This window comes from Sphaeramia orbicularis, chromosome 12 (genome assembly GCF_902148855.1).
Source record: "Sphaeramia orbicularis chromosome 12, fSphaOr1.1, whole genome shotgun sequence".
Classification (NCBI taxonomy): domain Eukaryota; kingdom Metazoa; phylum Chordata; class Actinopteri; order Kurtiformes; family Apogonidae; genus Sphaeramia; species Sphaeramia orbicularis.
In genome coordinates, this window is record NC_043968.1 from 51614387 (window position 1) to 51640486 (window position 26100).

At 37.3% G+C, this 26100-nt stretch overlaps 1 protein-coding gene across 1 annotated transcript in view; it reads right to left on the reverse strand.

Moving 5' to 3' along the window:
• Positions 1 to 1703: 1703 nt before the first annotated feature.
• The window catches only part of atp8b5b (ATPase phospholipid transporting 8B5b), a 30678-nt gene continuing 6281 nt past the window's right edge, over positions 1704 to 26100 (reverse strand). Inside the window, exons 11-27 of the mRNA XM_030148354.1 lie at positions 25563 to 25756; positions 23147 to 23355; positions 23013 to 23056; positions 22752 to 22917; positions 20913 to 21101; positions 19501 to 19616; positions 19244 to 19408; positions 18585 to 18696; positions 10276 to 10381; positions 10029 to 10179; positions 8775 to 8958; positions 7115 to 7338; positions 6905 to 6988; positions 6244 to 6489; positions 5879 to 6017; positions 4168 to 4298; positions 1704 to 2165 (exon numbers count right to left, since the gene is read on the reverse strand). Of these exons, the coding sequence (XP_030004214.1) occupies positions 1890 to 2165; positions 4168 to 4298; positions 5879 to 6017; positions 6244 to 6489; positions 6905 to 6988; positions 7115 to 7338; positions 8775 to 8958; positions 10029 to 10179; positions 10276 to 10381; positions 18585 to 18696; positions 19244 to 19408; positions 19501 to 19616; positions 20913 to 21101; positions 22752 to 22917; positions 23013 to 23056; positions 23147 to 23355; positions 25563 to 25756 (2736 nt within the window). The 3' untranslated portion in view covers positions 1704 to 1889. The remainder of the gene's footprint in view (positions 2166 to 4167; positions 4299 to 5878; positions 6018 to 6243; positions 6490 to 6904; positions 6989 to 7114; positions 7339 to 8774; positions 8959 to 10028; positions 10180 to 10275; positions 10382 to 18584; positions 18697 to 19243; positions 19409 to 19500; positions 19617 to 20912; positions 21102 to 22751; positions 22918 to 23012; positions 23057 to 23146; positions 23356 to 25562; positions 25757 to 26100) is intronic.

Genomic DNA, 26100 nt, shown 5'->3' on the forward strand with positions numbered 1-26100 from the left:
TTTTATCCTCTGCATTTTTCAGTCAATCATTCAGATATTTATTTTACCGAACCTGTAGATGTCCATGAAAGCTCAGACTATTGTTGTATAAAAACAAAGAAAACAAACACAAAAATGTCTTTTTCAGTTAAATATATCATTAACTGAACTGAAAACAAGCGTCTACAACAGCGGTGTCAAAGTAATTTTAGTTCCAGGGCCACATTAAGCCCAAATTGATCTCCAGTGGGCCGGACCAGTAAAACAATAGCATAATAACCTGTAAATAGTGATGACTCCAAATTTTTCTCTTTGTTTAAGTGCAATCAAAATGAAATTATGAAAATATGTACATTTACAAACTATCAAAACAAAAATGATGTGAATAACCTGAAAAAATGGAAATTTCTTGAGAAAAATAAGTGCAATTTTAACAATATTACACCTCAACTTACCACTTATACAAGCATATTACGGATTGGATCTACAAAAGGCACAAAATATTTAATAACAGGAAGAATAATGTTAAAAATTCACTTTTCAGGTTTTTCACATTCAGGACAGTATGTAAATGTTTATATTTTCATAATTTGGTGTAACTTTTTACACTAAAACAAAGAGAAAAAATTGGAGTTGTCATTATTGAGAGGTGTAATTATACAGTCATATTATACTTTTCACATTAAACTAAGAAAATTTGGAGTCATTATTTATAGGTTATTATGCTATTATTTTAGTTGAGATCACATTGTTCTGTATGTGGAACCTGAATTAAAACAAGTTCGACATCCTTGATTGTGAATATCTTAAGTGTAATTTTTGTGCTTTGCAAATTCATCCCGCAGGCCTTACTGGAACCTTTGGCGGGCTGGTTTTGGCCCCCGCACCGCATGTTTGACACCCCTGGTCTACAACCACTGTCATTTGTCAAAATACATGGGTTTTATGTTTGTTGGTGTTTCCACGTTGACTATCAAGCTTCTGTCCAAAATGGTTTATATCTGATGATGATGAAAAGATTAGAAACTGCATTTTAAATTAATTATTTAAATGTATTGATAGGATTATTGGTTCAAAGGTTATTGAACATTTTTGATCAGTTGATGTTAGCTGTTAGGGTCTTTGAGAATTAAGAAAAATAAGATAATTTTCAATTTTTGAGTTACAATCCATCTCCAAAAATTTGGAATGGGACTGTTTTATTTGACATTTTTACACTTGAGGTTGTAATGAGACCTCCTATTCTATTCGGTGGTTGTTTAGGTCTTTAAGGGTTAAAAGCGTCAACTGTATATGACAAACGACATGTAAATAGGTACAAAATTGGTTTATAATAGTTTCTTTTGCTTTCACAACAGTGGTAAAATCACACCGTAGAAGCTCAAATCATTCTAGAGATTAGATCCATGACAGTAAGCATTAAGAAAAATGTACAATAAAACCAAAATTCACACAGTGAATTGTTCTTTTTGAGGCATTCGAGATTACCCTGATAATAGACAAACAGCGTGGACACTTGTGTCATCAGATAATGGTGTTTTAAAACAGTTACTACTTAAAATAATACACATTCAAGGGGATGAATTAGCTATTTAAAAAACGTATTTACGAATCTTTGGTTCAAATAATTATGTAAAATTCTGCTGGGATGGGGAAAAATAGCCGAAACCTTGTGATACTTTGTCAATAAGTTGCATTTTTTTAGTCTGAAATGATCAAAACCATCAGCGTCATCTGTTAAGGCTGCATGTGCTTCAGCATCTTCACATCAGCATTAATCCTTTAGAGAAAAAACAATCCAAAACTTGGTTTAAAGAATTCAAGTTTAACCTGGAAACTTTGCAGGTAGTGACGTTTACCCTGTGCATCCTCCGGAGTTCGTCCTTTTGGTTCCAGTCACGTGCAGTGTTTTAGTCCCTCTGTTCCCTCATCTGCTCCTCCGTCTCCTCGGTGACAGTCCGGAAGACCTGTGGATGGTTCTGCGCAATGGCAGAGTCGGTTTCGGTGAAAAGCGCCAGGCGGCTCTTCAGCGGGAGCCTCAGCAAGAACCTTTTAGATGTCACGAGATCACCATAGCCCTGAGAATGGGAGAAGGCGTAGCCAGAGCGTCGGGTGCTGATGCGTCGGTGTGGAGGGCGGCGAGGTGCAGGAGCCGGGAGCCCCTCTTTCCTCACCTTATATCTCACCTTGTGTGAAAAAACACAAGTGGATTTGTTATTGTCATAGGCTGTATTAAAAATGGACACAACCACTGTGATGTCACCCACTGTAAAACCAGTTTGGAGCCTCAAGTTTGGCATTTTGGTGGTTGTTAGCTTTGTTTGATGGGACCAAAAATGACCATATTTGGGCGAGAGAGCAAAGCTAGAACAGAGTGGGGTGTGAGACTAGCCAAGCTAAAGCTAATCAGAGGACTTTATTAATCCCAGGGGACACTATTGTGTGCCACAGTTGCTCCGGACAAGTTTAATAAAAAGTAGTAAATGTACACATGTATTATAGCTCTAAATACATATGTATAGCCTACCAAATATATATAATAAAAACACTGTATAAAAACACAATTACTACAGCAATTTGTACAACATGTACTAGAAAAATATTATCAGTATGATAAGAGAAGAATACAAAAATAAGCATGCAGAAATATTGTGTCTAATTATAATTTTGTGATTATAAGGTGAAATTAAACAGTCAATGTTAATGCTATTGCTAAGAACCTGTGTACGTCTGTACGTACAGCAAAACACAGTCCACCTTAAGTACTTGCACCAAGACTTAAAATGGTCAAAATGTTTAGTGTGGAATGTTCTTCCATCAACGAATGCCATCTTGGCAACAGTGTAAGGGAAGGGACTAGAGAAAATGGCAGGAAAAGCTGTGATCATGGCAGTAAACAGTGTTTTGAGCGAAATCACTGTGATGAAGAAAAAACAAACAGAAAGTTTAGTTTAATGGCAGATATTCAACCAGGCCATGGTGGGCTTTGCTAAGTATTCATTAAAAAGCATCAGTGAAAGAATGCCGTGTCACCATTTCTGGGTCTGATTTGAGGCGACACTAACTTGTTGAAATTAAGTTAAAACTATGTATACTATGCAATGGTACACATACTGTCGTACCGATCGGTACGCCCTTAGCAGTTCAATATGAGCATGTATCGCGGCACGACTCATTTGTCATTTTCAAATGACATTTCCAGACAACTCGCATTTATATTAGAGCTTTGCAAGACGACTGACTTATAGAATTCTACTGTCATTTGTTGGAGCTGGACGTGGAGCCCAGCTGTGCTCGGCGCACAGCAGAGTTGACTTAAACGGAACTTAGATCCAGTTCCAAGTAAGACTCTCCATCAGCTCCCAGTTACGTTTCAGCGCACAGCCAGGCTCCAGCCAGCCTCTGCATCTGGTTCTAGCTGAGCTCTGCATCTGAACCATACTGTGAACTGTGACTCAAGAACCGCAATATGTACTGAACCATGGATAACCTGTACCGTTGCATCCCTAATGTATACTATGAATATAGAGTACAGAATATTAATCTGTATAGGTAGCTTTATTAACAGTAATTTTTAGCCAACTTCACATAATGTTTAAACATGCTGACAAGCACTTTAACTACCCTAATAAACAAGGTAACTGACAGACCACAACCGAATGTAATATTAGATTAGCTAATACAGCTAAGTTACGCTTCCAGGTTTTGGTATTATTCAACTTTTGACCAATACATTTGTATAGGAAATAGTTTTACAGGGTAACTTAATGTTAACAGGAGGGCTAGCAGTTATACAAAAAAAAAAAAAAAAAAAAAAAAAAAAACTTTGTTCAATAAACAGAACATCACAAACTCAACAGACACTGACACTTGACCATAAACCCCCATATGTGAATCATCATAGCCATCTATCAGCTATAAAATCAAAGCAATGATTTGCAAAAATAAATACTCACTAGACAGTCTAAATCAAGTGAATTAGACAAGTCAAGATATTAAATTAAAATATTGGAATGGTAGTCAATTGGAACCAGGTCTTTTCAGGATCAAACATCTCATAACCTTAAGCACTGGCTGTGTTTATTGCCCGTTGGTCACATTGAAACATAGACTTATATTTTTAGCAAACCAACTGTAATGTGTAAGGTTAAAACAATGTATAAAAACAGTAAAACATGCTCATCTCACCTTGTCATTGATGGTCGGTCGAAGCTGAATGAGAATGAAGCGGAAAGCTACAACAGGCAGAACACAGAGGAGAGTAGCCAGGAATATAGTCAACCACACGTTAGGCTGGTTCAGAGAGTTTCTTGCAGTGCCTGTAGAAAAAGGCCAAACCAGAACAAACGGTTATCTGAGACCTGCCCACCCTCAGCTCATTCACGAAACATCTAAAATCTTGGGTACTGGACAATCAAACCTGCCTCGACAATCTGATCTAAAGTCATCTGGCATCTGTGATTGTGTGTGTGTGTGTGTGTTGTGTACAATGTAGCATAAATGTATAATGTGTTTTACTTGTCTGTTGAATGAGTACACTGGACTGTACTGTTTTATGTGAACTATGTTGTTTTATATAGGGACTAAAGAAAGGAAGAAAGGAAATTAGCATTGGCTATAATCTTGCGTATTGGCACATAATTGTGTTCATGAATATGCACTGTCCCTTTGAAAAAAAAAAAAAAAAAAAAAAACTTCAAACCTGGCAGTGCTACCACAGGTATATACTTTCTACATCTAGTCTTAGAGTTTCGGATTTGTGATACTGTTATCAGTAACTTTTTAATCCTTTTATAAGGTTGTTTCTGTAATAATCAATAGAATGTTTTGTGGAAATGCAATTATCAAAAAGTGGTGTGTTCTGAAATGTACTTTGTTTGTGAGATGATGTTATATTTTGCCATTACCATGTCCTTGTTTTTTAACTCATAAAGACCCAAACAGCCACTGATGACCAAACCCATTTACTGATCTAAAATGTTTAATAACTTTGTCTGTTTTTGATATAATAACCCTCAACTTTATTCTGAGTTTTAATGAACATCTACATGATCAGTGAATTAAATATAAGAAAATACCTGGTTTATACTGATAAAATACAAAATAGAGAGGATAGTATTTTAAATAAATGGTGATAAATGACTTAAGAAAGGTTAGGTATAGAGAAAATTTCATTTGGGAACTGACTTATAAGTAGCGCTGGGTCTTTATAATAATAATAAGAACAATAATAATAATACATTTTATTTATAGGTGCCTTTCAGGACACTCAAGGTCACCATACAAAGTTGCTAAAAATAAATGAAACACAATTAAAAATACACATATACATACATAAAACACATAGGTTCATAAAATGGCAGAAGATAAAAGTGAAATTATGGAATTGAGTAGGCGTGTAAATAAGTCTTAAACTGGGATTTGAAGGTGGTAATAGAGTCAGAGTTTTTTATGTGTTCCGGGAGGGCATTCCAGAGGCAGGGGGCTGAGCAGCTGAAATCTCTGGACCCCATGGTAGTCAAGCGGGCAGGTGGGAGGGTGAGTTGGATAGATGATGATGACCTGAGACTGCGGGTGTGAATGTTTATGTGGAGGAGGTTCCTGAGGTACTGAGGGGTGAGGTGGTTTATGGCCTTGAAGGTGAGAGGTAGAATTTTACATATGATGCAAAATTTAACAGGAAGCCAGTGGAGTTGTTGCAGGGCAGGTGTTATGTGACTCATGGATGGGGTTCTGGCAATGATATGGGTGGCAGAGTTTTGAACCAGTTGCAGTTTATGAAGAGATTTGTCCGGTAAACCAAATAAAAGGGAGTTTATGAGTTAATGTCACTATTTTTTTTTATATGTAGTATCTTCCTAAAGGATGTTGTCCAAAAAAGTCTGCTGAATCCACTCACCAATGAAGGGGAAAATAGATGTGAAGATGAGGAACATGCCGTTGCTGAACATGGTGAAGGTGACAGCAAAGTAGGCGGCCAGGCTTCCCCACACAAAGAACTGGTTAATTGCTGTCCAGTAGTGAGTGTCCAAGCACATCTGAACAAAACACACATAAACAGGTTTTTATGTCCAAGTACATTTACATCAGGATCAGAAATAAATCATGGTTTGGTGCAGGAAAAAACTAGTCCCAATTTACATGAATGTAGTCAATTGCAATACTAATAAGATTTGTGGAAAATTAACTACAAAATAGTGCTTTCTTTTGATTCAGGTACAAATATACAACATGTGCAGGAACATCTGTAATTCCATATCTCACCTGTATGCTCACTGCTATCAGCAGACAGGTCTGCGCCAGCAAAGCGAAGGACTGATAGTCAGCGATGTCTTTACCGTCGTCTCGCACTGTGTCTTGCATGGCGGCCCAGGGGATGAAGAAGAGGATGAGGGAGCTGTAGCAGCTGTGCATCATACAGCGCACAAAAGCTTTTTTACTGAAGTAGAGGTTCATCTGGCCGGGACCGTAGAGCTGAGGATACTGGAAACTGCAGCGGTCGTTCACATCCTACAAACACACAGTAGAAGGAAAGATTCAAGCGTCAAGTCATTATATATACACAGAACAAAATTTAGACAGGTAAAAATACTAAATACTCAGATACTATACATGAAAACAGTATAAACACAATATGAGCACACAATACAAAGCACACTATAAGAATTTGGACAACATATGCCAAAAAAAGAAAGAAATGTAAAACAGTACGTACAGTGGGATGTAATATATATACAATATTATGTACAAATGAATAGCAGCAGAGTGGTATGAAAGTAAAGCTCAATGCTAGAAAAGACAGAGACAGACAATACAAACAACATATAAAAAGCTCAGTTATCCTTCTGTGTCAGCAGGCTGAACAGCACGTTTGATAGAGTACTTACTTATAATATTTTCTTAAATATCTGGCGGTGACACTTACTTGGTCAAATATACTCAGGCCAAGGATAGGAAGAGCTGTATAAACCAGGTTGTACAAAGTGATGAACCACTCATCATATACAGTCTAAAAAGAAGACAATATGGATATTAATAATTGATATATATTTAGAAATAAACTGCTGTGAGCCTTTAAACTGTGATACAACACTAATAAGAACACTTGACTTTTCATACAGTGTATGTGCCTCACCTGTGCAGAGAAGCCACAGAAGAAGGCGTACCAGAAGTGCACAAAGGTGAAAGTGAAGTTCTTGTAAAAGAAGTATCGTAGAAATTTGCACATGCGCAGGTAGGACCAGCGGCCGTGCACCAGCAGGAGGCGCTGGAGGTAACGGAACTGGGCAAAGGAGAAATCGCTGGAGAGCACCGCCTGCATGCCTTCCTGACCGCTGATACCCACGCCAATATGAGCAGCTACGCAAAACAGAATTTAGAGTTACTGTTTGTTAGGGGTTCACAAGCTGAGGAGAGCTTTGGATGCACCAACAGCTGCTTAAAGGGACAATTTGTGAGAATTTCACTTCAAAATATCTAGAAATGAACTAAAACTAGTGAAGAAACAAGAAAAGCACTCGGAGAGCGCAGACCTCCGCTAAGACAGATCTGCCCCCCCCATCACCACCAATCACTTCTTCTTTGTGCCAGTATCAACATTTCCTGAAAATTTCATGAAAATCCATCCATAACTTTTTGAGTTATCCTGCTAGCAAACAAACCAACAAACAAACACGCACACACACAAAGCAAAGCGATCACAATACCTCGGGGCGGAGGTAATAACAGGTTTAATGTTATTCCATAGGGGACAGTGAATTGTGTTGCAGATACTGCTACTGATATTAGCATGCTAGGAAGTTATTCCTAACCAGCCCTGTCTTGTGGTAATATTTTGTCGCTCAAGAGGTGTAACATCCAGTCAGCTCTTATGCTGCCTTCATGTGCTGTCGAGAAGATGATCCCTCCCACTAGTGAATTCGAAATTACAAGTGCTTTTGTTGTGGCAGTGAAAGGAAAAATGATACACAATTTATGGTGACCTGTTACTTGGGTACAGCAGTTTTGGACATGTTAATTCATCTGTTACTTCACTTTTTATTTATTTTTTGCAAATTGTGTATACTGTAATTGTGCAAAATCATCCACCAACAGCAGCAGAACATTAATTAAAGCACTGTTTATCATTCGCAATTAATCCCTTGTTGCTCATGTTGAAAAGTTCAAAGGTTATTAAACCTCAGTAGCTCGTTGATCAAATTTTTTACCAGTTCTCTAGTGGAAAACACGATGCGACGTCCCGTTCATGTCCAATTTTTCGAGTTCATGGGTAGTATTTACAATAATTCCCACAGCACGTGAAGGCAGGACTAGTCTGACATGAGAAGAACTGCTGCAAAGGGGGCAAACTCCAACCAAGGTCAGCCCTAGATAGAGCTGCTACTGTTACTCCCTTTCTCCACTTGCATTCCTTATCCCCTTTTTGCTCCTCTACTCCTAATGCCACTAGAGCTTCTCAGACTCTGACTAGGTGCAACATTGTTGCTGTCAGTTTAACAAAAACAGCCTATCAGTAATATAATTAGATTGAAATGTAAATCTTGTGAAAGACAAACTAAACCATGATGGTTTAGCAACAAAATAATTATGAACTGATTTTAACATAATTAGAAATGAAGACATATTACTAAAATCTGTTAAATAACAGAGCAATGAGGAAAGACCTTAGGGAAGGGCTGTATGTTTCCTTTTTGAGGTGGACAACAATACCACAACTATCAGGTAAAACACCAATGAACTCATTTCTTCATCTGAATCCTACAAATCGCCCCTTTAACGGATTTTCACACACTTACCCTTGATCATGCTAACATCATTGGCTCCATCGCCGATTGCCAGAGTTACAGCCTGCTTGTACTTCTTGACCAGCTGAACCACCTGAGCCTTCTGCAGAGGGGTGACCCTGCAGCAAATCACCGTCTGACACATGCACGCTGTCCTCAACAGTTCCAACTCCAAGTCCTTCTCCAGCGCAAAGGCCTGAGTATGATGGTAGATGACGTACAACATAAAAGAGCAGTCACCAAAAAGCCCCGTTCACTTACAACTTCTCACACTGCAGTCAATAACTTTCTGAAAACCTAACATTTTCCACTGCAGCACTTAGACAAGTTAATGTATGACCATTCTAACTGCTAGCTTTTCAGTCTGTTCGGATCTGGATTTAATTGATAGCATCTTACAATATGGATAAAAACTGTGTTAGTGGTGGTAGCTGCATTTCTGGCATTGGGGAAATAGTAAAAACATTCTCAACCACATTGCAGTTAAAGACACTGCTGTCAGTTCTAAGCAAAGAAAGCACAGACTACCATGACAGAGACAGGGAATGACTACTGAGAAAAACTATATGCATCACCACTTTGGACTGAGATGGGACAGTTCACACCACTGCAACTTTTACTGGCAGCTAAAACAGGTCAGATTAGGTTAGATTAGATAGAACTTTATGGATCCCTTGGGCAGAGCCCTCCGGAAATTAAGGTTCAAGTTGCAGCACGACACCAAATGTACACATATAAGAAATGTCACAAGAAAATAAAGGAGAGAAAATAGTAATAACAATAGCTATAAAATAGTATTGGAAAAACAGGGAATTACACATTAGAAAGTACTAGTGGAAATAAATAATAAAGTAGTAATCATAATAAGTAATAATAAAAAAGTAATTATGCTATAGCATACTATGCACAGTATGTATACACAGTATGCATAGTTTAATAAAAGCACAACAACAATAACAGTGTTGTATATTTTATATTTTGGTGTGGACTGGACTAAAGACATTTAGACTAGAGGACTTTCTGTAATTAGGCTACAGGGTTATACCTAATCACCTGCAAAAATGGTAAAACTATGATTATACTGTACACTATTGCCCTGGTGTTAACTTTACTTTTCCAGAGCCCAGCTATGTGCCTTAATTTATCAAAAAAGTCCCAGAGAACTGCTTCCCTAGAAGGAGGACGGATCCTACCACAGGGCTGCAGTGTTACAAGCTGATTCAGCATCAACTGGAAATAGTAACGTAAATGGAAAATCCACCTTACCAGACTGTGACCATTTATAATCAGGCCATATTCTCCAGCCACGTCCTCATCCGGCACAGTCTGTGTCTTCTGAAGCCAAAACAGGCCAGATCGAGACCTGTGCACTGTTGGGTTCTCTGGTGCATTTGGACTCATTTTCCTCCTTGCATTTCTGAACATGTATGAATGCATATGTATAATGAGTTCATGAAACTATTTTTTTTTTTTTGCAATTCATGTTATTTCTCTGCAAATCAAGAATACTCACTCCAGCTCTTCCTTGACTCCTTCTCGAGTATTTGCTGCCACGACGAAGACGTCCTTCATCTCTTCCCTCAGCATGTTGCAGGAATAGCCAATATTCTCAGCCGTCTCTGTTTCAAAAGAGTAATATTTATGATCGGTGTGTCGCATTTATTCAAGACTTTCTCTCTTTTTTGTGCGATTCTTGACTGATTTCCACACCTGTGCTTAGATTTTTTTTTTTATTTCACAATTTGATTTAACCCATAAAGACCCAAACCTCCACCAGTGACCAAAATCATCTACTGATCTAAAATGTTTAATACCTATTGATCCACTAATCCTATAAAATGCAGTTTGTCATATTTTCCAGGTCATCAGATTTGATCCATTTGGATGTTCAGAGGCTCTGTAGTGAAGATGGAAACAACGTCATCTTCTACAACATTGATTCACCAGTAAAACCCATGAAGTTGGATCAGTGACAGTGGATGGAGACACTTGGCTTATGTTCAGTTAATGATATATTTTACAGAAAAAGTCACTTTCTCTTTGTTTCTATTATAACCCTCAACTTTAATCTTTGGTTTTATGAACATCTACATGATCAGTGAATTAAATATAGGAAAATAAATTATTTTCACTGGAATAACTACAAAATGTAGAGGATAATATTATAATAAACGGTGATCAATCACTTAAAAAAAGTTAAATATAGAGAAAAAAAACTACTTTGGAACTGTCACAAAAGTAGCACTGGTTTATTATTTTATATTTCTTGATCAGAAGATCCCAGTGTCAAACTACAGCTGTTTTTATCTGTATACAATGTGTAGAGCTATTTGTGCTTTAACGTTCTTGTAAATAAATAGTATAATAAACTGTAAATTCTTATCTAATTAATGCTGATGAAAGGTGATATTACAGCACTGTTTCTGATATTTATGTTTGGTTTATTTTCTATCCCGATTTAGGCCTATATTTGGTAATTTGACTGTAACTGAGACTAATGGATGGATAATTATGTATCAAATAAAATGCAATTTCTTTTACCATTTTGTCTATTCATTCATTCATTTTCTGAACCCCCTTTATCCTAACTAGGGTTGCTGGAGCCAATCCCAGCTACTTATGGACAAAGGTGGGGTACACTGTGGACATATGGCCAGTTCATTGCAGGGCTGACATAGAGACAAACAATCACCCTCACCTATGGGCAATTTCGGACTTCCGGTTCAAGATGGTCGCAGCAGCTTGAACGTCTGACCAAGGCTTTTGGCTTCTTCATTTATTTTAGCTGTAATTCTATAGTAAAGGCCGAGCTTGGCAATGCCTGGGATAGAGTTAATTCCCAACTTTTGATATTTGTGCCGTTGGTCGTAATTAAGACTTTCTCTGAAGTTGTGGAGTATGTTTGTTTGGCGTGTGTCATGGCGGAGATCTCACTACAGTCCATTTGGGAGGCAATTCACCAAATGAAAGAGCAAGTGTCCGCCCAAGTTCATGCCCATCTGGACCTGAAAATCGGGACTGTTCAGGCAGGCCTTATGGACATTCAACAAACATTAAACTCTGTGGTGGGCCAAAGTACAGAGTTACAACAGCGGGTGAGCACCAATGAAGACAATGTGGCCAAACTGTTGGGCAGAGTGGAGAAAGATAACACTTACCTGAAGGAGAAGGTGGAGGATCTGGAAAACTGGAGCACAAGATACAAGCCAAGCTTTATCAATGTCCCGGAAGAAAGTGAAGGTGGCGACATAGTAGCCTTCATGAGCCAGCAGCTGATTCCCAAACTCCTCGGGAGGGAAAGTTTTCCTAAGGCGCCGGTGGTGGAGAGGGCGCACCGCTCTCCCACATTCAACACTTCTGTCAGATTGGGAGCATCAAGACCAAGACCAATCTTGGTAAAGTTCTTAAACTTCCAGGATAAGGTGAAGATTATGAGGCTTGCCAAGGAGAAAGGAGATCTCGTTTTCGAGGGAAATACCATCCACATCTATCCGGATTTCAGTCCGGGGATAGTGAAGAAACGCCGTGAATATGATGCAGTTAAAAGAAAGCTTCATGCCACCGACATGGAATACTCTCTGCTTTATCCAGACATGCTGAGGGTAATGGTGAAAGGGAAGCCCAAACTTTTTCGTAGCTCCAAAGAAGCCAAAGACTTCTTTCAAGATCTCTCTCCCGAATCTACGACGTAGGTAAGCTGTTCTTCAGCATGGCTGTGCCACTCATCTTGTCCACACCTGAACATTAACTGTTTATTTTAAATAAATAAATAAATAAATAAATAAATGTATATATATATATATATATATATATATATATATATATATATATATATATATATATATATTTTATTTTTTTTTTTTTTTCCTTTTGTCTCTTTTTTTCCAACTAAGTGGATATTTACGTTAATTGACTGAAAAATATTCTTGAGCAAAAATCTTATTTGAGCGTTGTTAAGGCAACAGGAATGCCGGAAACTGTTTGCCATAAAGTGCTTGCCGTAAACAGAGTGAGTGTGGCAAACTGGCGCGAAGAGGCAACATACTCCAGTGAGAAGTTACAACGATTTTTTTTTCCTCTTATTATATGAACTTTAACCCTTTCATGCATAAATCACTACAGTAGACAGTTATTCTACAGCTGTTTTCTTGTATATTAATGGGTTTTGTTGTTTTAGTTTCATATCAGCCAACACAGTGGACACTTATGCACCATCTCATACCCTGACATTCATACCATTACTGTAACTTTGCTGTTCTTGATAAACCTGATCTGCAATAACATGTTTTAGTGTAAATCAATTGTTATTTGCTAGACAAAAAGTTTTTTTTTTTGCATATTATCTCCATTAAGTGAGTAATTACTAGCATTAGAATATGTTAAAATGTGAGAAGACATCAGATTAGCAGCATTAAAAATGTTTTTATTTCATTGTTTTCATATCACTTTCTGGTATTGGGTTTTAAACATATGTTTCTTTACTTCAAAAATTAAATGCATGGATATTTTTGTAACTCTATAGAAAAAAAAAAAACTTGATCACATTGGGTTTTTTATGCCTAAGGAGGAATAAAAACACTTAAGAAAAATATCTTGACTAAGGTTCTCATAATTCATGCATGAAAGGGTTAAAAAAACAAACAAAAGTATTTTACTAAATCGAAGAGAGTGTTTATGTGTAAGTGCCATTAGTAATTTACAGCAATTGTAATTTCAATAAATAAAATATAAGTATAGTAGTCAGTGCCTGCTGGCATCCTTTTTCTTTTTTTTATGGTATTGCTCATTATTTGTCAATCTGCTGTTTTCGGTGTATGTGTGTGGGTGGGTGTGAGTGTTTTGTGTATATGTTATGTCTTGTCTTGTCCTGTTGTGTTGGTCTGTCTGTGGCCCTTATTTTCTCTGACCATATGCCTCCCCTTACTTTTCCATGTTTCTGAAATGGGCTCTCATGCATGATAGTGGTGGTTCATCCACATCTGATGATGAGGCGTCCATACACACATATTCTCATAATTTAGAATTTGAATCCTTTGAGTTGGCTGATTACAAATCACAGTTTAGGGTCAATGATACTGATCCAGACAATAACATTTTAAGTCATATCAGTAGTAACTGTATATATTATACAGATGAGACATTTAATGATATGACAAAACTAAATGATAAATTATCCTTAATTCACTTTAATAGCAGGAGCTTATACTCCAATTTTGAAAACATCAAAGACTATTTGACCCAATTTAAAATATCTTTTGACATGATAGCAATTTCAGAGACATGGTTGAATGCTGACAAAGGTATTGATTTTAATATGGATGGGTATGAAATGTTTTATATGAACAGACAGGATAAGAAAGGAGGAGGGGTTGCATTATATATTAATAAAAACATGGACTGTAAAGTTGTAGAAAATCTGAGTTTGGCTGTAGAGCAAGTATTTGAATGTATAACTGTTGAATTAGTGTTGCAAAAAACAGAAAAGCATTTTGGTAAGCTGTGTTTATAGGGCACCAGGAGCAGATATGAACTTATTTAAGGACTGGATGGAAAGATTATTTTCAACCCAGACTAAAAGGGACATAATAATATGTGGGGACTTTAATATAGATTTACTTAAAATAAAAAAACATAGGCATACAGAAGATTTCATTGATACAATGTTCAGCATGAATTTGTACCCATTAATTACTAGACCCAATAGAATAACAATGCATAGTAGTACATTAATAGATAACATATTTGTGAATATTTTGGATAGGAATATAATCAGTGGTTTATTAATTAGTGATACTAGTGATCATCTACCAGTGTTTATATTATATAGCACGGACAGTAAAACAACTAAAGAGAGTACTATTACTTACGGGAGAGTTCTAACAGAAGAATCACTGATAGCTTTCAGAAGTGATCTGGCCACCCAAAGTTGGGAAACCATATATAAGGAGTCGGATGTAAACATAGCTTACAACACATTTCTTGAAATATTCACCTAACTGTATGACAAAAACTGCCCTATGAAGAAATTTCGAAAGAAAGACATTATAAAAACACCGTGGATTACAAAAGGATTAGTGAATGCATGTAAAAAGAAAAATTATTTGTACAGACAGTTTCTTAAGAATAGATGAGTCCGAGTGGAAGTATAAAAATACAAAAACAAATTAACCAGTATCATGAGAAATTGCACGAAAGATTACTATACTAAACTGCTTGATAGTAAAAGGAATAACATCAAAGAGATATGGAAAGTACTTAGTAATATAATAGGAAGTAGATCTAATAGCACGCGTTATCCAGAGTACTTTGTAGAGAATAACATGGTAATAGAGGATAAGCAAGGAATTGTGGATGGTTTTAATAATTTTTTTGTTAAAGTTGGACCAGAGTTGGCTGAGAAAATCCCAAAACACAAAGAGCCACTGGGGAACCTAATTGAAACCAATAAATACTCAATGTTTCTCACTCCTGCTGATGAGAAGGAAGTCCTACATACAGTAAAAAATGCAAAAGCAAGACTTCAAGGGATGTGAATGATATAGATATGAGAACAGTTAAGATTGTAGCTGAAGCAATCATTAAACCATTAACAACTAGAAGCACTCGGAGAGTGCAGACCTCCGCCAAGGCTGATCAGTGGCCCCCCCCCCGTGGGCCCCCCCACCCCCGATCACCACCAAAATGTAATAATTTCTTCCTTATCCCATTTCCAACAAACCCTGAAAATTTCATCCAAATCTGTCCATAACTTTTTGAGTTATGTTGCACACTAACGATCAGTGCCCCCCCCCCCCCCCCCCCCGTGGGCCCCCCCACCCCCGATCACCACCAAAATTTAATCATTTCTTCCTTATCCCATTTCCAACAAACCCTGAAAATTTCATCCAAATCTGTCCATAACTTTTTGAGTTATGTTGCACACTAACGGACAGACAAACAGACAGACAGACAGACAAACAAACAAACAAACCCTGGCAAAAACATAACCTCCTTGGCGGAGGTAAATATTTGTAATCTATCATTTCAATGTGGACAGTTTCCTTTCAGTATGAATACAGCCAAAGTCATTCCATTATTCAAATCAGGGGACAAACACAATTTTATAAACTATAGGCCTGTTTCCCTCCTCCCACAGTTTTCCAAAATACTGGAAAAATTATTTGATTCAAGACTTCGCAATTTTATTGAAAAACATCAACTGTTAACTGACAGTCAATATGGATTCCGACATAACCGATCGACATCACTAGCACTTATTGATTTAATTGAAGAAATTACAACCTGTGTAGAAAAAAATAAATTTACAACTGGAATTTTTATTGATCTACAAAAGGCTTTTGACACTATTGACAATGACATATTAATTAATAAGTTGGAAAGCTATGGCATAAGAGGACTAACAAAAAACTGGCTGAAAAGCTACTTGGGAGACAGACCGCAGTTTGCACAGATTGATCAATACAAATCAAAATACATGAACATAACATGTGGAGTGCCGCAAGGGTCAACTTTGGGACTAACATTGTTTATACTGTACATGAATGATATATGTAAAGTTTCCAAAATTATGAAATTTGTACTTTTTGCAGACGACACAAAACATTATTTGTTCTGGAGAAAAAGTGAAGCAACTTTTGGAAGAAATAACTCAAGAAATGAATAAATTAAAAAATTGGTTTAATGTACACAAATTATCATTTAACCTGAAATAGACTAAACTTATGCTTTTTGGAAAATGAAAAAGTAGTGTAACAGTACAAATAATTATAGATAATACAATTATTGAAAGAGTTAAAGAAAATTTGGGAATAGTAATTGATAAAATGATTTCCTGGAAACCCCATATAAGTTATTTATGAAAAAAAGTTGCCAAATGTGTTGGTGTGATGAAAAGAGCCAGTCATTTACTTAATCATAGTGCTTTACTCACACTGTATCATTCATTTGTTATGTCTTATATGAATTATTGTATTGAAATTTGGTGGAATTGTAAGACAAATTTATTGCCATCGATTTGCCTTAAAAAAAAAAAAAGCTATTAGAACAGTTCACAAAGCTCATTACAATGACCACACCAACCCACTTTTTCTCCAGTCAGTAGACTTAAAGTTATTAGATATGGTGAATTACAAAACAGCACAACTCATGTTTAGGGCATCAACAAAATTTCTTCCAGGTAATATTCAAAAATTATTCAAAGAGAGATTCTCAACATAAATTCAATCTCAGAGGTATTAATAAATTTTGCCAACCAAAGGTAAGAACTACTTTAAAATCAATGTGCATCTCAGTAAGGGGAGTAGTACTGTGGAATGGTTTAGCAGATGAATTAAAAGAGTGTGCAAACATTTTTCAGTTTAAAAGAATGTTTAAAAAACAAATAATGAAGAAGTACTTGGAGGAGGGACAGTGACACTGATGCTCTAAACAGTGTGGGTGCCATTAGGGGGAGTGGGTATGGGGTCAGAGTGGGTCTGGGCCTGTTTATGTTCTTGTCTTGTGAGGATGTGATATTGTAATGTTCTGTATTTGTTAATACTGATTTTAATGCTTAATGCTGACCATAAGTTTTCTTTTCTTGGCTCCTCACAACTGTTAGATTGTAAGACACCTGTGTCCTTCAAAACATGAATGTTTCTCTCAGTCAGCTTCTCAGTTCTGCATATTGTAAGCTACTTTATCTCGAAAGATAGCACAACGTACAGTTTGACCTTTTAGTCCATAGCAGAGCATGAGCTCTCTCAGTTCTAGAATTCAACAAAGAGTTACTTTCCAAACTTCCCAGAATGACTCCAAGGTCTTACATTCTGTCCTGTGTCCATCTGACATTCTTTCTTTTACTTAGCAACAGTATCATACGTCATATTTTATATTAACCAATCCCATGTAAGCTTAGCACAGCCTCTATGTTAGACTGATTTTCTGTATTAGGTAGAACTGACACTTGAGAGAGGGCGAAGCTTCGTCTGTCAGTTTTCTCATTTGTGCACAAATAAACGGATTGCCTGATTGAAGCAAATCCATTCTCCACGAAGTCTTTGTTGTTTTCCAACCATCACATATTGATCTATAATGTCTTGTATTGTTCTGTTTTGTTCTGTATTGTTCTGTTTTGTTCTGTATTGGTCTGTATTGTTCTGTTTTGTTCTGTACTGTTCTGTATTGTTCTGTTTTGTTCTATAATGTTCTGTATTGTTTTGTTTTGGTGTAGTGAAATGTTGTGATGGGTTGTGTGTGGTGTGAGGGGTTGGAGTTTTAAAAGCAATGCTTCTTCCATCCCCTTTTCAAACCATGTGTTGTCCAGTCGTCGTCCGTTAAGTGTATAAATGTGGCAGCGGGTTTGAAATAAACATGTGAAATGAAAATGAAAGATTTAGATTAACCTACTAGTGCATGTCTTTGGATGGTGGCAGGAAGCCGGAGTACAAGGAGAGAACCCACGCAGGGGAGAACATGCAAACGCCACACAGAAAGGTCCCACCCCCATCAACTGGCGTTGGACTTGAACCCAGGACCTTCTTGCTGTGAGGCATGAATGCTATCTACTGCACCACCGTGTCACCACCATTTTTGTCAATATTTTTATTTTTGATTTAATTGTACGTGCCCTGGTAAAAGCCATTCACAAGCCAGTTTTCACCAAGAATCTTTAAAGCGGCCAGTGAGCAGTTTTAGGTTTAGATGATCACTTTTTGATATGCCTTTAAATCCAGTCCTACAGATGCCGGGAAAGGTTTAACTTCCAGGAAAATCTGACACAATTTAAGCTCATCAAACTGTAAGAAATAGGAGCGAGTATGAACGCACTGAATGGAAACTTACCCTGTTTATCTCCAGTCAGGACCCAGATTTTTATGTCAGCTTTAGCCAGTTGCTCAATGGTCTGTGGAACACCGTCCTGCAGCTTGTCTTCCACCGCTGACGATCCCAACAACTAAAGAAAAACACAAGGACATTCTGTCATGCACAAGTCATGGAATTATTATTATTAGGCCACCCTTGTTTTCTTCAATTTCCTGCTCATTTTAATGCATGGTACAACTAAAGGTACATGATAACAACAAAAATAGCTCATAAGAGTTTAATTTAAGAGCTGATATCTAGCCATTCTCCATGGTTTTCTTGATAATAACCAAAATCACTTAAGTTCTTACAGCTATAGCTGCTATAGCTATGGCATTGTACTGCCAAAAACAGTGCTTTTAGGCATTCCATGTTTTCTTTTCTGTCTGTTTTAGTCACAGGATAAACATAGGAGTTAGTACTTGATTGGATAACCACTGTTTTTGAGGACTTTTGATGGTCTAATAATTTTTTTCCACAACTGTATATTCACAAAACATCCCCTCAGAAAGATACACAAATCTTTACAAGGATTAAAACCGCATCAGAAAAGCTGAATTCTACATATTAAAAGCATGATGATCTGAGTTTGAATTTTCATTCTTTAGATGAGATAGATGTGTTTGTGATGGACCAACCAGGAGGTCTTTCTCGATCTCTTCATAAAGCTCATCGAGCATCTCCTCCCGTCCCTCCATTGCAGTGGCGGCCACATGGTGCCGACGCATCCAGTCCTCCATGTAGTGTTCATCTAAGTCCTTACAGGCCAGAACCAGAGTCCGAAGCCCCTCACCTGCATACTCCTGGATTGTTACGGTAGTTTAGAGCAAGTAAAACTTCAAAAATACCACTAAAATTTAGTGTTATATTTCCATAATCTGTAAAACTCTCTCACATTAAGGTGTTTCGTGGTAACTTCCATTAGTTTGCTACATGACGGATGCAGTCTTTCGTAGATGATGGTATCGGCGCCTTTGCAGTATAGAGTCAACTTGCCCTCAGGACTTCGCACTGGAAACAAAGGAAAAAGACATTGAGTGAAGATGTATTCATGACAAATGACAACCTCATTTCATTGGCAATGAGCAGCAAATATTGAAAATACAAACATGGATTTCCTTTCTTGCAATAAATAGTTCATAAAAATACCATTAACGTGTATTATCTCAGTTAAACGTAAAGTCTGGAGAATTTTGAAGTAGAAACAATAAAAATAAAACATCCTGAATATGTTTTCTCAAGGCACGTGACAAAATATTATGCACTGTGAAACTGTCAATTCTGAAAAATACTACATTGATCTTGAATTAATAATAATAGATGGGGTTTAATTTTGTGTTGTGTTCTACTTGAGTACTGTTGCAGCATTGAAGCTTCATCTTCTACACTTTTTAAAACAGAGTTTGGACACAATACTAAGTTTTTTATACTACGACACTTTTCCTAAAATCATTTTCTTAAAATTCACAGCATATGAGCTTTATTTCAGTCAGTTTAACTGAACTGTAGCTCCTGTATATTAGTACTAGGGATGTGACGATATGAAAATTTCATATCATGGTTATTGTGACCAAAATTATCACAGCTATCATTATTATCGCGGTATTGTTGAAATTGTGCACAAAATGTTCAAAAAGTACTTATACACACACAGAAATAATTTAACCAAGTTGTATTTTGAAAAAAAAAAACAACAACAAACAAATAAAATAATTGGTACAATGTACTTTCTCTTGGCAGACACATTCAAATATTAACCCTTAGTGGTCTGAGTCTGTTTTGTCCGTTTCTCAGTACTTTTGATTTTGCCTTTATATACTATATAAACAAATGTTTACTATACCCATGTTTGGGATCTTTTTTTTCAGCACAACGTCATCTATATCATCTACCTATTATTTTTTCCCTTTAACCTACTATATCAACACAAAAGGACAGAAAACACAAAAAAAATTAAATCCAATTTGAAAAATGTATATAATTTATTGCATAAATAACACAAAGATGCTTAACGAACCTTTTCAAAGACTTTTAAAGTGAATATTGGTTCCAAATATTAGGTATAGAAAATTAAAACTGTAATAAATTAAAACTATACTCAAATATTTGACATAAAAGCAGATCTTTATATAGGCGTTTTTTCCCCTAAAAGTGCAGTAATCAAACACGGTTATCATGATAATTAGAATTTAAACGGTGACACTAACCGTCTGCAATTTTACAGCGGTTTATCGTTATACCAGTAATCCTTACATCCCTACTTAGTACATATCGTATCATCAACACACAGCCCTAGTTTCCTCTCACCTATGACTGACATTCTCTTACGGACATTGTTGAAGTCCAGAACAGCCAGGAGCTCATAGGTGACTTTTCTGCCCATTTCCACTAGTGTAATGGTCTCCGGCGTTCGAGAGCGAAACACAAACCCGAAATTCCTCGCCGCTGTCACCAGAGCGCCCTCGTCAGGAGACTGGGCTTGATAGTAAAGCTCCCCTGCAAAAGGAACGATGGGAAGAGTCAAATATTCAGAACTGATTCTTTGTCTGGGTGATGATCAGCACCTGAGTATCTGGCCTTTTCCTGGCACTATATCAATTCATGTCAGGGGCACAGTACGAGGCGGATCCAGTTACTCTGCAACCATCTGAGGAACTTAGGTTTTAATGCCTTTTTTCACAGTTTCCTGATGTGACGGCCCGCACCTGTTGGGCACTAGGGGCACTGTCATTTTACTATTTCAGATAGAGAAAGAGAAAACACTGAAAACACTGAGTTTGTAATAAACCAGAAATAAGGTAACAGACTAAAAATGGCAAAATGCAACAGTGAGAAAAGGGGATGCATTCTATTTGAATGACCTTACACTGGCTATCCATTTATCTAAGGATTGATTTTAATATTTTATTTTCATTTTCCTTCATGGTGCGACGTAGGATATAGGTCTGAACTGCTGCCATTGCTTTAAAACACTTTTGAAGACTTTATAAAAAGGCTTGCATGCAGCTTTTCTCTGTATTTTTATTTATGTATCCATCCATTTTCTTTCACTTCTCCGAGTCTGGAACACGGGGGAGGCAACCTAGGAAGAGAAGCCTGGACTTCCCTCTTCCCTCCCACCTCCTTCAGTTCCACCGGGGGGATTCAAAGGTGTTCCCAGGCCAGCCAAGAGACATAGTAATCATACATAATAATCATAATAATCATAGACATAATCCCTCCAGGGTGTCTGGGGTCTTCCCCAGGGTCCATCCTGACCAGACACCTACACCACCTCTACTGAAAAAAGGATTTTCTTTTCCCTTTCATACTTTACACTGGATGTTTTTTTTCCTCTGTCATTCATTATTCCTAATAAATTTATTTTTCTTTTATTCTTTTATTTATATAGAATAGAATAGCCTTTATTGTCATTGTGTATTCAAGTGCTACTGAGTGCTACTCGAGTCAGTGAAAACAATATGGATAAATATGTCAGAAAATAAAACTATAAAAGACGACTAAAAAGTAAAATAAGACAATAGAATATAAAATGTAATAAGAGTAAAATAAGAATAGAATTTAACTACAGTAGAATAAAATAAAAAGTCATGAAATGTGAACTGACACAATATTTACAATATTAACAGTATGTATACCTATGAAAGTCTACAAAATTAGCGCATTTGTATCTGAATAAATATTGAATAAAATATTGCATCGTCATGTCTCTTTCTTAACTGGTGTCACATGGCTAACATGATTACCATCACATGAGGGACTGAGGTTTTAAAATTTAATTTAAAATCTCTTTTTTAATTATGACCTGATGAAAACTGTGTGGTCAATGGACTCTTTTTTTTTTTTAAGTCTGGCTATTCTTTGTCCAGTATTTTTGCACTAATTCCTTTTTAATATTGATTATATATTTTTGGTGACAGTGCTAAACAAACTATTATCGTCAAGGATTTATGTGATTATATAATCACATAAAGTGTATTAAATCAGTTCTAGGGGTCTGATTGTAAGTTGACCCTTGAGGAGGAGGAGGAGGAGGAGGAAGAGGAAGAAGAAGAAACAACATCAGGATATCGAAGTGATGTTTGTTTCGAGTCTTTGCTGGTACCCATCATGCAGTATCAATAATGTCCATTAGATGATGCTCACCCTCTTTCTTTTCCTCAGGCATGACGGTGTGACACAAAGCCAGCAAACGGAAGAAGGCCTGAGCCTCTGGGTTTCCCTCCCTCACCGTCTCCAGCAGACTGTGGTCATGGAAGATGAACTTTGGGTCAGCCAGGTCGTTCCAGGAGAAGTCCACTTTCTCTGTCTTCTACAAAGAGGAATAACAGAACAGACATCAGTAGTATATGTATGAAGATGTATGATAAAGGTTTACAGAATAGACAGTTGATGTTCTCTTCTCACCTCTGTTATTTCTACCCTTTGTCCAGAAAAGTCAAACAGCTCTCCTGGATGTCAGAGAAAAACCACATAAATCAGTGTCCATCTTAGAGTGTGTGCATACAGTATCTATGTTGTTATGACGCAGACATCATTACCATAAGCTTTCCCATTGATAGAGCATTTGTTGAAAGTCATAATGTTCTGTGTCAGGGTTCCTGTCTTGTCGCTAAAGATGTATTTGATCTGACCCAGCTCCTCATTGAGCGTGGTGGTCCTGGCCTGAGCAGGTGTGTCACTTTTGGGGTAGTACATCTTCCTGTCCCAGTCTATGAAAAAGCTGTTCCCCAGACGGATGATCTCCACACTGACATTGGTGCATATAGATAAAACATATAAAAATAAATGAGAAAGATAACACTGGATAACAAGAATAAAGTCATCTGCAACTGGAGGAAAAGCATCTGATCTCAACTAAATCAGACTGATTCCAAATTGGAAACCAGACTTTTGTTACTGTGTCAAAACGTTAAGTTATGACAGGTAAAAAAAAAAAGAAAAGATTTTCCAATCATATGCCTTTAATTGTGTATAATTATTATGAATATGTGCTAAACATATGAACATCAAGACCAATGAAGAATAAACCTCAATAGCAAAGTCCATCAGATCAGCTCTAAATTATTCCAAAACTGTCTCTTGTTCTTGTGGGTTGTGACAGTTTCCTGCTGTAAAACCAACAGTAAACACCACTATGTTTGATGAAACTGTTTACTATACTTATCACTTACATCACCAAAACTAAGTGGAACAAGTGAAAAAGTAAGCAGAGCTTACTAATACTCCCGCCTGGCTGTACAACAATTTACCCTTCCTGCTCACTGATACTGAGGTTTTTTGGGTTATTTTACATTCAGCTTTGATATCAAGATTTCATAGAGCTGTTTGTTACATTCAGTTATGCTGCTTGTCACAATATTGCGATGTTGGTGCTTAAAGGGTTAATTTTCAAAAATTTGAAAACTTTCCAAAAATGTGTAAAACGCAAAAAATGAGAGAAGGGCACGTGCTAAGAACATTCATTCATTCATCCTCTGAACCCACTTTATCCTCACTAGGGTCGCAGGGGGTGCTGGAGCCTATCCTAGCTACCTATGGGCGAAGGAATGGTACACCCTGGACAAGTCGCCAGTTCATTGCAGGGCTGACATAAGCCCCTTTTACACAGCACTTCTGTTACGGGAATATTTTGCCTGTATTCCGGAACGATGTCTGTGTAAATGAAATGGTGGGATCATTTGGTCCCACTTTTACCATGGCTCTTTGGATGGTGGGAGGAAACTGTAACGCCTCTGGAGGTAGTAGCAGAGCCGTGATAAAGGTGGAACCATGACTGTGGAACGCTATGTGAAAGGAACACCTCTCATTCCGCAACGAAGATGTCATTTTGATGACGTATTGGATGTGCGACCACTGCACTATGGGGATTTAAAAATGAGTGTGGGCTGTGTACAGTAAACAAACATATCAACGTGACCAGAAAGATGTCAAACTGGAGAGACACAGAGATCTGCGAGGTGTTGTCCCATCGGGCGGAGGACTCTATCCATACTAACATTTGTGGAACTGTGAAAGACGGGCGAAAGACTCTGGAGAGGTTAGCAACACTATGCTCGGGGTATTTCCGATGCACAAGTTATACATCACACTATACGCTGCGTCACCGCTCCTTTGATTCTGGAAAGCTGGTCCGCTGTGTAAAAATCCAGCCTGTCTCACCTCTGTTACTCCTTTGACTTCGCTGTGGAAATTGGTCAATGGTGGAAAAAAGGTGGGGTCACCATCTCAACTTTTTTCCAGGATCTCTGTGTAAAAGTGACTATATAGAGATGAACAACCAATCACTCTCACATTCACACCTATGGGCAATTTTACGTTGAACAATTAACCTATCAGTGCATGTCATTGGATGGTGGGAGGAAGCTGGAGTACCCCGAGAGAACCCCTGCAAACCCACGAGAAATGTTAAGAAAGTGCGTGAAATTTGAAAAGAATCGGGTGAATAGTGGCGGAGAAATGGGATGGCCCTCTGGGGCAGGCGGGGGGTATAAAAAGTCAGCATGTGCCATTCTGCAAACCATCTGTTCATGTACTTTTAACATGTAATCAATCTAGTTGATTATAATTTGGGATTCTGTGGTTGCCCAGAAAATTTTGCACCACTTATACACACACGATACCCAAAACTGTGATGTTTGAATCACTGTGAACTACACTAAATAATATTTCTATCAGGTATTAAAACCCATGTGAATATGATTAGTTGAAATTTATAGAATTAAAACACTTGTGTGATATGCTGGAAATGGGTATATACTGACTTGTACAAACTGTAACTCAACACTCTGATAGGCTTCGAATTCTGATTTCAGATTTGGCATCAGTGGAGCTGATTTAGAGTTAGATTCAGTTTTTCTCATTAGCAAAATGATTGTTGATCAGATGTAATAACAGACAATCCCAAGTGAATTAACACTTGTAATAAGTTTCTTATTAGTTTATGATCACATGTACCTTACATATAGAGAAATGGGCACCATAGTGTTGAGGACGATGACATAGGACCAGAACATGAGGAAGGAAGTCAGACTAGCGTTAATTCCTGGTTCGTAAGGGAGGAACACGGTGAACACTGAGCCTTCCCTCGCTTCCCAGATGGCATTGCCAATCGTGAGAATAGCACACATCGATGCCAGGAGACCAAAGATCTGAAGGGAGGGGCAAAAAAGTTTAGTAAAGTTTTAATGACCACACATATGCATTTGTCAGTCTCTGTATTAAGATCGAATCTGGATATATTTTAAGTATGAACAGCAGTAAAAATTCAAGTTTCAGGGACAAAACAGCTTTTATAAACCAAAGTGGTCGTATTTAGTGTTGTTACCTTTGCACTTCCCGTGTCTTTTATTCAGACAGTATGAGATTTATTGCATTAATTTTCTGATGTTTTACACCAGGTTTCATTCAACATATGTCAGATGTTTTTAACTATTTGTGCTGTTTCTTGTCATGGGGTCAGAGGTCATACTAAATATTGACTTTAACCTTTAGA